This window comes from Zootoca vivipara, chromosome 10 (assembly GCF_963506605.1).
Source record: "Zootoca vivipara chromosome 10, rZooViv1.1, whole genome shotgun sequence".
In the NCBI taxonomy this organism is placed as follows: domain Eukaryota; kingdom Metazoa; phylum Chordata; class Lepidosauria; order Squamata; family Lacertidae; genus Zootoca; species Zootoca vivipara.
The window spans coordinates 42,304,672-42,317,473 of NC_083285.1; the positions used below are offsets into that span (position 1 = coordinate 42,304,672).

General features: G+C 41.7%; 1 protein-coding gene across 16 annotated transcripts in view; it reads right to left on the bottom strand.

Moving 5' to 3' along the window:
* Positions 1–12,802, bottom strand: part of TNRC6B (trinucleotide repeat containing adaptor 6B) — a 110,464-nt gene that overhangs the window by 60,990 nt on the left and 36,672 nt on the right. For 3 of the 16 annotated variants that reach the window (XM_035128448.2, XM_035128455.2, XM_035128456.2), the window contains one exon: positions 7,013–7,080. The exons of the other annotated variants lie outside the window; for them this stretch is intronic. In XM_035128448.2, the coding sequence (XP_034984339.2) occupies positions 7,013–7,080 (68 nt within the window). The remainder of the gene's footprint in view (positions 1–7,012; positions 7,081–12,802) is intronic. 16 annotated transcript variants of the gene reach the window in all.

Sequence of the window (12,802 nt, forward strand, 5' to 3'; positions counted from 1 at the left end):
ACTTTGTAAGAGGCAGCTCCAGTTTTAATATAAGCTCCACTCTTTTTTCCTAGTGATTCACAAAGTTCACCATGCAGGTATTGGTTAGGCAAGAAAACCCAATAGCATGCAACATACAGATGAGAGATCACCAGTCTCTTTGGATCACTAAGTGTATTTGGGATTTTGAGAGAGTGGCCTTGGTTATTACACTCTCTAATTGCTTCACACACACTCCAAAGACAGAAAAAAATGTGCAAGTGCATGCACATGCCCCTACACACAGGAAGGAAGGAAGGAAGGAAGGAAGGAAGGAAGGAAGGAAGGAAGGAAGGAAGGAAGGAAGGAAGACACACACTGCTTTTCCATGAGATAAGGGTAAAAGTCAGATCCAGTAGAATAATAAAGGTAAAGGGACCCCTGACCATTAGGTCCAGTTGTGACCGACTCTGGGGTTGCGCGCTCATCTCGCATTATTGGCCGAGGGAGCCAGCGTATAGCTTCCAGGTCATGTGGCCAGCATGACAAAGCCGCTTCTGGCAAACCAGAGCAGCACATGGAAACGCCGTTTACCTTCCCGCTGTAGTGGTTCCTATTTATCTACTTGCATTTTGACATGCTTTCGAACTGCTAGGTTGGCAGGATAGAGTCCCCTAAATAGAGTCCCCTAAATTTTCATGACTTTACATAAGAGTTCCCCCAGAATCGCCATAAAATTAAAGCCAATATTGGATAGACTGAAGATTTAAAATCAATTCACAGATCCAGTGCTTCCCTCTCATTCTGCTGAATAAAGTTTTACCACCAGCTGAATGACACAATTAGAAATAGCCCGTAGATCTGAAAGAAAAAGGTGTGAACACACCACTCTTCCTTCAGCTCTATGCACTTTTTTAAGCGGGGGGGGGGGGGCATGGCCACCTTATGGAAGAGGACAGTGAAGAGGAGGTGGTGAAAAGATTTGCAGCCACCAGAAGTCCTCAAGCTTGGCATTATGCCCATTTAGATGGAAAACTTCACCACAATGAATACTCTGTTTACCCAAAATGAATGAGTTAATATCTTACAGCAGTTAAATATTTCCTTTGAAACCACAAATAGAGAATCTCTCTCAGCTTACACCCTCTGCCAAGGCACTCACGTAACCATACCTTTCATCAGCGCGCTTTTGTCCTGTATTTTTTTATCTTGTGAACCGCCCTGAGATCTTCGGATGACGGATGGTATATAAATTTAATTATAATAAAATAAATATATAGGCAAACCCCGATTAGTGTGGGGGTTACATTCCGGGTCATCTTGAGCATTGGTGGAGCATACATAATCTTTCCCTGCTTTCCCCATATTTATTTACCTACTTTATTTATACTTCTGTCCCATAGCAGAAGTACTCTACCATGTTTCTCCAAAAATAAGACGTCTTATATTTATTTTTCCTCAAAAAACAACACGGTGGCTTATTTTCAGGGGATGTCTTATTTTTAATTACATGTCCAGCCTAGCCTCTTCCTTGGCACCCTCCAGAACTGTGCCTTATTTTCGGGGTAGGGTTTATATTGCGCAAATGCTTAGAAATCCTGCTACGGCTTATTTTATGGGTATGTCTTATTTTCAGAGAAACAGGGTAGGAAGCCAGTATGGTATAGCGGTTAGAGTGTTGGACTAGGACCTGGGAGACCAGGGTTCATATTCCCACTCAGTCATGAAGCTCACTGAGTAACCTTGGGGAAGTCACAGCCCCTGAACCTACCTCACAGGGACGTTGTAGGAATTAACTGAAGTGGGGGTAAACCATATATTTCTTGAAGGAAAAGTTGGGATATAAATAAATAAGCTTTTCTGCTTAAGCAAGCTGGAGGGGCCAGTCAGATGGAGATGTCAACTGCCAACCTGGCCTCCGGAGATCTCCATGTGGTCGCAATTAGACCCACACCAATTGCAAAACATGTCTAGTGCCTGGTTAGTTTTGAACACAGGGCACAGGCAGGCAGCATAGGTTCTCCAAGAATGGAGTGACGCTATGCAACACCTAAGTACTACTAGTACTCTAGCATCAGCTTTCTGCACAAGCTACAATTTCTGGACCATCTTCCAGGGCAGGGGTAGGCATCCTAAGGCCCAGGGGCTGGATGTGGCCCAACTGCCTTCTAAATCCGGCCTGCAGACGGTCTGGGAATCAGTGTGTTTTTACATGACTAGAATGTGTCCTTTTATTTAAAATGCAACCCTTGGGTTATTTGTGGGGTATAGGAATTCGTTCATTTCCCCCCCAAAATATAGTCCAGCCCACCACATGGTCTGAGGGATAGTGGACTGGCCCAAGGCTGAAAAAGGTTGCTGACCCCTATTCAAGGGCAACCCTGTATAGCACACACTATAATAAGACAGAAGGTTATCAGAGTGTTCTATCACCAGTCTATGTCAAAGAACAGCCAATAACTAGAACTAGGCTCTCCTTGCCACAGAAACCACCTAAGCCCAGTGCAGAGATGGATCCAAGAGAATCTCGAGACTATGAACTTGTTCTTTCAAGGGGAGTGCTATTCCATCTGTAGCAGGTCAAACACAAGAACTACCCAACAATGTCTCTGTCTTGTCCAGATTAAGCTTTTATCCACTAGCTCTCATCCAGCCCATTACTGCCACTAGACACCAGCTCAACATCAACATAGCACTGAAAATTATGTTAATAAAACTAAGTCCCAAACTCCCAATGATTCCACCCAGTGGCTTCATGTAGATGTTAAACAGCACTGGGACAGAATTGAACCCTGCAGCACCCCGCAGCAGTTGCCACAGATCCAAGCATGTCACTCTATGCTTCTCTGAAAACAGCCCTGCAAGCAGGAACAGAACCACTGTATCATCATGTCACCAACCCATACAGCTGCTCCAGATGTATACTATGTTTAATAGGATCAAATCTGCTAACAGATTAATGAGTGACCACAGGGAACCACTGCTGTGTCTCTTCAAAAAAACCACAAAAAACCACCAACCACAACGACCAAAGCCATTTCAGTGCCAAACCAAGCCCTGAAGCTGTATTGAAATGGGTCAAGGAAATCTGCTTCATCAAAATATGTCCAAAGTTGCCTGGCCACAACTCCCTCAAGTACCTTGTCCAAAGAGGAATATGAGCAACTGGGTTGCTCAAAACCTCAGGATCCAGGGAGCGCCCCTTGAGGAGGTGAAGCACCACCACACATTTCAAAGTGACTCGCAAAATGTGACTTTACCACTCCCTGGACTAACCTAATATTTCAGGCACTATGCAAAACATAAGTGTATCTTTTCTGCCACCAAAATTCTCTAAATGTAGTTTATGTGCAAGAGCATATTTTTACTTCAGTTATTTCTCCCTTGAGAAATACTTTGTGATTCATAATATTTTCAAATTGTGCTCAAGGAGGACATTCTCTATGAAAAATACACAGGAAAATTGTGAAAAGCTTTTCTACCCCTGTAATTATGTCCACTCTAGGTCAGTGAAAATTTTGTCTCATCTCTTTTCTCAATAGAAAAGAAATAATATCACAGGATTCAGTGATGTCTTCTGTTATATTACAAACATGCTAGATAGACTGCAAAGAGCTACTTTATGTGTAGTCGAGCATTTGGCACACCCCACAAGACTTCTGACTTTCCTCATTGAGCAACAAACCCATATGTCACCCAACCCCAGCTGCTTTAGAAGCAACCCTCCATTTCTAAAGGTGTTCACTATGCAGAATGGGAAGCTGCGGAAGAAAAACAAGCTCAAAACCAACTTGCACATACTGTACAGAACTAAATACATGATTCTTTGGATCATTAAATATCAATAGTTCAATATCAATAGTACCTTGTGTAACAACACAATGAAAATGCAATCGAATGAAAGATCCCATACATATGGCAGTGGCCCATTTCTGACTAGCTGATCACACCCATGTGAATTGGATTCCACAGTAATTTATTCTCTGCATAGTATTGTCACAACTATTGCTATCTCTTATGTAGCCTGACCTCCTGGGTCTCATTTTGAAGAGAGAATGTTCTCTCCTCTTTTTACTCAGGTTGTGCATATGATGAACTGCAGCTGCTGAACCTGGCTCTTACCTATACATGTACTCACAAAACTCTTCATTGTTTTTGCTGCAATGCTACCTCTCTTCAAAAGTGTCAGCAAGGATAACCATGAGGTAAAGGTAAAGGGACCCCTGACCATTAGGTCCAGTCGTGAGCGACTCTGGCGTTGCGGCGCTCATCTCGCATTATTGGCCGAGGGAGCCGGCGTAAAGCTTCCAGGTCATATGGCCAGCATGACAAAGCTGCTTCTGGCGAACCAGAGCAGCACACGGAAACGCCGTTTACCTTCCCGCTGTAGCGGTACCTATTTATCTACTTGCACTTTGACGTGCTTTCGAACTGCTAGGTTGGCAGGAGCTGGGACTGAGCAACGGGAGCTCACCCCGTTGCGGGGATTTAAACCACCGACCTTCTGTTCGGCAAGCCATAGGGCTCTGTGGTTTAACCCACAGCCCCACCCATGTCCCTAAGGATAACCACAGACATTCTCAAAAACAAAATAAAAAAGTATTTTAAGGTAGAGTCTGACCTTGCTCCCAACCTGACATGCTAAGCCTTGCTTAGCTTTTTTAAAAACAGCATTCCCTTAGAGCCCTAATTAGCATAGAGCAATAAATAAATAAAAATGATAGGATTTAATAACCCACTTAGAACCTTTATGTAAACAAATACAGACTTTGTTTCCCCAGGAAGACGTAATGGACAAATTCTATTATTCTCAGGCCATCAACATTAGGGTCAGGAAGGAATCTTACACTCCAAAATCAGAATGCTAGTATTGCTTTAATGCAGCTGTCTTCAGACTTGCGTACCCAGATGTTGTACTACAAATCCCATCATCCCCAACCATCAGATAAACTGGCTAGGGATTATGGTAGTTGCAGTTCAACATCATCTCAGGCACAAAAGTTGAAGAACCCTCTTGTATTGCACTAGGTAAAGGGACCCCTGACCATTAGGTCCAGTCATGACCGACTCTCGGGTTGCGGCGCTCATCTCGCGTTATTGGCCGAGGGAGCCTGTGTACAGCTTTCAGGTCATGTGGCCGGCATGACAAAGCCGCTTCTGGCGAACCAGGGCAGCGCACGGAAACGCTGTTTACCTTCCCGCTTGGAGCGGTACCTATTTATCTACTTGCACTTTGACATGCTTTCGAACTGCTAGGTTGGCAGGAGCAGGGACCGAGCAACGGGAGCTCACCCCGTTGCAGGGATTCGAACCGCCGACCTTCTGATCAGGCAATTAACAGAGCTGGATTGGGTCTGAATTCTTGAACATATCTTAATCCAAAAGGTTTGATTTTTTTCATGGGGAAGTGATCTCAGTGATCAAGAAACAACAAAAAAGGTTGTCTTTTGCCATCAAAGATCTATTAATGTTTCTTAAAATAATCTGGTTTAAAATAAAACCTAAATTTAAATACAAGCAATATTAAGGTCTACAAGTATTAACTTAAAACAGAATCATGACCATCCAAACAGATTAGGCTAAAGGTGGATATCTGCTTGAAGTTGATTTTGACACCCTGACCTGGTTCTCATATTGTATTAAACTATATTTTATAGTTTATTACTATGGCATAGTGTGCTAATAAATGTGGCTGGAATAAGCACTTCATTCCTCTCCCTGTCCAGATGGGGAAAAGGCTATGGTCTGGGTCTGGCTTCTCATGTTGGACTCACTGTGTGGAGAAAACAAACCCTAAGCAAAAGCCAAACTCAGTTCTTTGTTTCATCACTCATGGTTTGTTTGGGGGGTTTCCAGCAGCCAGGGAGGAGGGCAGCACCTATTATTTCAGTATCATGCATTAACAACTAAACCACAGGTCACTGGTGGATATGCACATGCCTTACTCAGGCGTGTTTCAGCTTTTGAACACTGCTGTAAACCAAATGCAAACCAATGGTTTAATTTATCTGCTGCATTTATTATACAAGTTTTCTACTGGATCCAAGCACACATCATCAGCAGTTATGAGCAGCCTTCAAGTAAATGATCCTACTTAGTATTATTCCATGGATAGAATCACATTGAAATCCATCTCTTCTTAGATATCTCTGAGTGGCAAAACAAGATGCATTTAATTGTTACAGTAACCAGCTAGTGGGGTCACGAAGAGTCGGACAGGACTAAACGACTAAACAACAACAGCAACAACCAGCTAGTATGTATAGTCTTATCAAATGTCTCTTGAATTTCAATATTGTGGTTCTGTGGGTCTGCTCTTGTTCTCAGGGGAAGAGAATACCACCTTTTAGTGTTAACGTACATGCAACTACAAAGAAAGTTCACACAACAAGATAGCACAAAGTGCCTTCCTGGATCAGGCCAGTATCTAGTCCAGCATCCTGTTTTCAAAGTGGCCAACCAGATGTCCATTGGAATCCCACAAGCATAACCTGAGTGCAACACCACTCTTCCCACTGGTGATTGCCAGCAACAGGCATTCAGGGGTATCCTGCCTCAGACAGTGGAGGAAACACAGAGATATTGTGACTAGTAGTAGCCAATAGCCTTATTCACCACAATTATCTGATCCTCTTTCAAAGCGATCAAAGTTGGTGACCATCACTACCTCCTGTGGGAGCGAATTCCACAGACTGTATTAAAAAATTATGTTTTGATGTTCCACTGTTGAATCCATGTATTTTCTTTCAGGATACATGCAAAGACAATATACAGTATTTTTCTTACAATTTGGTGGTCAGCTACATTCAAGACATGAACCAAGTTCTTCTTGAGAACTGGGACAACGGAAGTGGAAGGGTGTTATTTGGCCATTGATCTTTCTTCTACTCTTCCAAAACAAGAAATAGGATTAACAAGACTTTATTTATCCAGCAAGATCAGGCAATTTGTGATCCAATAAACATAGTCCCCATTTAAAGCTTTCAGGTCCTTTGTATTAAATGTATTTATCAGCGTTTCTTCCAAAGTCTAGCATCTAATCATTGAGTTGTACCTTAGAACATCTTCTTTCCATTCAGTTTTTTTGGGGTATAATTTTTCTAACACTGGGAAGCAGTTTTCCTGAGAAAGTAATTCAAAAATTAATTTCAATATACGAAACATCTACAAAGAAAGAAAAAAGCAAGTAGTTGTTTATTTGTTACAGCTTGAATAGCATTCCAAAACAAGATCACTGGAAATATATTGTGTTAATTCTGGATAAGCACTGTACAATATGCATTAAACATAAAAGTGCATATTAGTCTCAAAAAGCAACAAGTGTATTATTAATTAAAATTACAGGAACTGATAACATGCATATAAAGAACATAATATCATTATAGTATTCCCACTGAAAGTTACTGGTTTATTCTAAAATAATAAACAGCTATCACTTATTTGTTAATCTTATGCCTGCATGAGTGATATGTAGAGGCGCTACTTCTCTCAAAGGAGAAAGTTAAGTATTTACTGCATCCTGCCAGTTAGGAAGTTGGTTTCGTCAACATGTCCCAACAGCTTTTCTATTTGAACCATAGCACAACAGAGGATGTAAGCTCAATGTCTATTCCTGTTTCCAGGGAAACACTAGACCAAACACATCTTGACTAGCGCTTGCTTCTGCATAACCAAGCAAGAAAGGAAGGTCCCTATTGTTTGTTCCTTCACATACCGGTAGATTTATATGGATTTATTTCAAAAGCTAATATAACAAATATTTTCCAAAGAAAGTGACCAAAACAATAACCCTAAAAAAACCAACTTATTAATTCTTCTCATTTAGCTTCCCAATCCATGCTCTAATTTTCACATTAGACTACTGTAATATACTCTACATGAGAGCTTTCCAAACTTTTCATTTTGGTGATACAGTACACTTTTAAGACATGCATCATTTTGCAACGCAGTAATTCAGTTTTACTAGCAAACTGGAGGTTAAATAAACCCCTTTTCGGCCCCAGGAGGAGCGCCGAAAGCATTCACACAACACATCCACACACTGCAGCCAACACACCGTGTCACGACACACAAATAATGTCACAACACAGTTTGGAAAGCTCTGCTTTACATGAAACTGCCTTTCAAAATTGTTTTAAAACTTCAATTAGTTGTGAGTGCAGCAGCTAGACTGCCAAATAGGACTGGGCATTATGAGTACAGAAAGTAAGACCTCAAACAAAATATTCTAGCCCTTCTATTCCTCCTCCCACCCAGTATTCTGCTCTCTTAAAAAAATATAGCTAGCATTTGATAGCCACCAAACAATTTCCTGATGAGCCAAGTTTGATAGGTAGGCAGGATTGTCAAACACCAGACATCACAATGGCCTGTGTATGAGGTGCTTTAAACCTCCAATAACCAGCTGACTGTCAGTGCTTATAGAAGTTCAAAGCAGCACTTTAAAGCCGTATCACCTGATTGTCAGGGCAACAAAATTCTTGTTAGGGTCCCTGACAGCTCTAATGATCAGCTGCTAATCAATGCTTGCAGACAACCCTGCACAGTGCTTTGAAGCCTTACCTTCAAGTGCTGTGTTACTCTGCAAGCCAAGACAATGGGAGCCCTTTCCAGTGTCCAACTATTAGCTGATAATCTGGGCTTCAAAACATCAGCAATCAGCAGATCACTGGACTAGCAAAGAGGTGCACATGGCATTATGCACAGCATTTTGCAGATGCTATCAGTGATGCCTGCAAACCATTTTCACAAAAACATGACTTTTCCTGCTCCACATCTGACATGTAAATGGAATCAAGTACAGGGTAGGTAGCTGTGGCTTGTCCCAAAATAGCCTCATGGGCCAAATAAGGAGGGCTGGTTGGCCTAATTAGTTCCCCACTGCTGAGATTGAATTAGTCCTTTACAGCTTATGACCATAGTACTTAAAGGGCTGCCTGTCTGTGTCACTTGTACACAGGGTGGATTTGGTTTAAATCAAACTGATTTAAATCATGATTTAAATCACGATTTAAATCACTAGTCAGTAAGGCTTGATTTAAATCATAGTTGATTTAAATCACATGAAAAACTTAAATACTGTCCACTCCAAACAATCAGAAAAATATTGTTTCTATTCTATTCACTGAACTTCTTGAAACTTAGCACTGAAGGGGTTGTTTCTGTATTCATAGGTTTGTAGAACAATAGGATTAAGGTCTTTTTCTCAACTCTGTTCATGTTATAACATTTTTGCTGTGAAGAAGAGGCATGTGATCTCTGTTGAGTCAAATTCAGTTTTGAGAACTGCAAAAGTAAACCAAGTATCTGTGATAATATCTTGTAGGCAGAGAATCTGCCCAATAATCTTACAAAAACCTCTGGAAGAGCATGACATTGTGAATGGATTAATGGCATTTATTTACCCCCAAAAATAAACATATACAACCTTATTCTACATAATTAAAAAACTAATCTTTATTTCATGATGGAATAACCTTTGGATGGTAATATATTTTCCTCAAAAAGCATTTTATTTTAAAAAATCCGATTTAAATCAAAAAAATCCGATTTAAATCAAAAAAATCCGATTTAAATCAAAAAAATCCGATTTTTTTGATTTTTTTTAAAAAATCATTGATTTTTATCCACCCTGCTTGTACATTAAGATCTTCTGCGAGGTGCCTTTTGTAACTGGCTACCAATGAAAGGGTCTTCTCTTTGATAGTGGCCCAATTATGAAATACGCTCCCTTGGCATTAAATCTGTTTTGTTGTCATTTTACAGCCTGCCAAAGATTTCCCCACTCCCCACTTTTAAAATTTAAAAACTATTAGCAGGGATTAGGTAAAGGTAAAGGGGCCCCTGACCATCAGGTCCAGTAGTGCCCGACTCTGGGGTTGCAGCGCTCATTTCGTTCTATAGGCCGAGGGAGCCAGCGTTTGTCCGCAGACAGCTTCCGGGTCATGGCTTTCGAACTGCTAGGTGGGCAGGAGCTGGGACCGAGCAACAGGAGCTCACCCCGTTGCAGGGATTCGAACCGCCGACCTTCTGATCAGCAAGCCCTAGACTCTGTAGTTGATAAAATATTGCTGTCCCCTCCCTTTACACTCTCCATCCCCACCCCACCCCGACTGAGAAGCATTTGCCTCAAGGCCAACAAATTGCATTTATTTCAAAACTGCCAGTTTCTGAAGTTGACTTATTTAACAAAGGTTAGTTTTAGGTTTAAAAAGAGTTCTGTGTCCAGACAACACAAGAAGCTTCAGTTAACAAAAAGTGCAAGCTTCTGAACACCTCCTCAGCCCTGCAGTGGGACAGGTGACAAGTGATAGACGACTATGTTGACTGCTATTAGTTAGCTTTGTTATTCTAATCTAGCATGTATTTCCTACTGATGTTATCTGTTTGTAAGCCACTTTAAGGATCTTCTTTGCTAAATTGCAAGTTAAAAATCACCAGACTAAATGCATTCACTACATCTTTAGCCACAATTTCTGAAAGCAACATAATCTTTCTACTCATGACCACAGTCATTTTGCAATTTGTAAATAAACATGGTAATGCTCTTTAAAGGCACTGAAGGAAGGTACTTTAAGTAACAGACAGGATAGTTAAGTCCCTGACTATTCTATGAAATGGTCATCTAATCTGCAGAGATAAAGAAGACAGACAGAGGTCACAAGCAGGTTCACATAGCAGGTCGACCCTTTCCTGCAATATTAACCCTATAATCTGCTATGAAGATTAATGTGTGAGCTGGCATAGATTTCCTGCACGCATTTGCATGTGCCCTATTTGTAAGAACTTCACACATTTCAAAACAGAAAGACCAAGTAAATTCCTTATTATTTCACAGAAAGATTTATGAGTTAACGCAAGAAGAAACCACCAAATATTTCCAACAGTAGAAGACTATGATGTCCTACACATGCCCAAAGGTTGTATGGGTAAAGACCATTTTCCTTGGAGAAGGAAGCAAGACCACGTCCAAATGGGCCTGTGTACCAACAAAGCCAACTGTGCAATTTCCTGATAGTCAAAGAGCTATGATGTCATGACTTATCAGAAGTGCAAGATGGTATAGCCAATGCCAAATCCAGTTGCAGGTAGTTCCAAAGGTGAACTGCAGCACAGGGCATAAATCGGGGGAGGTTGTTGGGATTCATTCCCCATCTGCAGTCATAGGGTTATTGTGTATCATATGATTGTATGTGTTTTCATTCCCACAGAGTGGATGTGACGTAGACAGGATGTTTGTCTTACAATCTTCCTACGTGGGACTCTTGTTCCTTTGTTCTCTCTCTTTACTGGCTGTGATGCCAGAGAGAGGGAACCATGATGTAGAACTCCCAGTTTGTTTATATGTAAATAAAGCAGTTAAGCCTTATTTACTGACTTGTGTGTTGTTCATCACGTTTGTGAGAGCAATCGCATTTTTGGCCTGTGGGACCAGTCTGACAACTGGCCCCCAGGACGGCCAAATTATTGACAATGTGTACCCCACATGCAGGGCATAACAATATTGATTGAGAGCCAGGGCCATGATTTTAGCCCTCCACATATTACCACTCCATTCTGCAAAAAAATTTATTCTCTTGACAAGAGTGGCAGACTCAATCTGGAAAACAAGGGAAAGAGGACTTGATTATCAAACCAACATTTCATGCCTTAAACAGAGTAGCAACATGATATCAGTGAATAAGGGGACTACACCAGGAGAGGGAGGCATGGAAAGGAAGTTGAGCAAGCAGCTTGATCTCAGACAACTATGAAATACCTGACTTGAGAAAACTATGAAATAAACTATGACTGATTTGAACAACTATGAAATAAAGTCAGCTGGCTATATAGAATTCACTAGATGAGAAAGGTCTGAAGAATGAAAAGAGAGCTAGGTGTCATCACTGTAGAAGCGATATTGTAAGCAACAGGATCTGAGACCATGCAGAGACAACATGTGCAGCAGCAGGCCAAGAACAGATCCCAGATGGATCCTGGTTGAGAGAGAAAACAAGGAAAACACCTCCCCACTCCTGTGGTAAAAAGGTAAAGTGGTAAAGGGACCCCTGACCATTAGGTCCAGTCGTGACTCTGGGGTTGCGGCGCTCATCTCATGTTATTGGCCGAGGGAGCAAGCATACAGCTTCCAGGTCATATGGCCAGCATGACAAAGCCGCTTCTGGCGAACCAGAGCAGCACAAGGAAACGCTGTTTACCTTCCCGCTGTAGCGGTCCCTATTTATCTACTTGCACTTTGATGTGCTTTCGAACTGCTAGGTTAGCAGGAGCTGGGACCGAGCAACGGGAGCTCACCCCGTTGCGGGGATTCGAACTGCAGACCTTTTGATCGGCCAGCCCTAGGCTCTGTGGTTTACCCCACAGTGCCACCCGCGTCCCCTACTCCTGTGGTAACACAGAGCTAAATCAAAAGGCATGCAAGGCCCATGGTCAGGGATGAGAGTTTCAGTGCAGTAACATCTGAAGGGTACATAATTGGCTAACTCTGGAATCCGCTGTAGGCAGAATCACAGAAATCTTGGGTATGGAAAGCCAAGCAGATAAGGGCAATCAATTGTAGAGGAGAATTTTGCAGAAAGTCCCAGGTTCAGCTCCCAACATTCCCAGCTAAAAGGATCTGAAGTAGGAGCTAATGAGAGAGACTTGTGTCTGAAACATATGTACTAATATTTATTTCCACAAAGATGTTTCTCCCACCTATTTATGAATATTGCAGCAGCATATCTTAAAGTTGCCTATTAAGTCCTATTTGAGAATGAGGGTTGATTCTACTATAGCCTCCTTAGCAACCATCCCTGCAGGTAGAGCAGTGGGACTAGGAGGAGGATAGAATTTCAACGGTTGC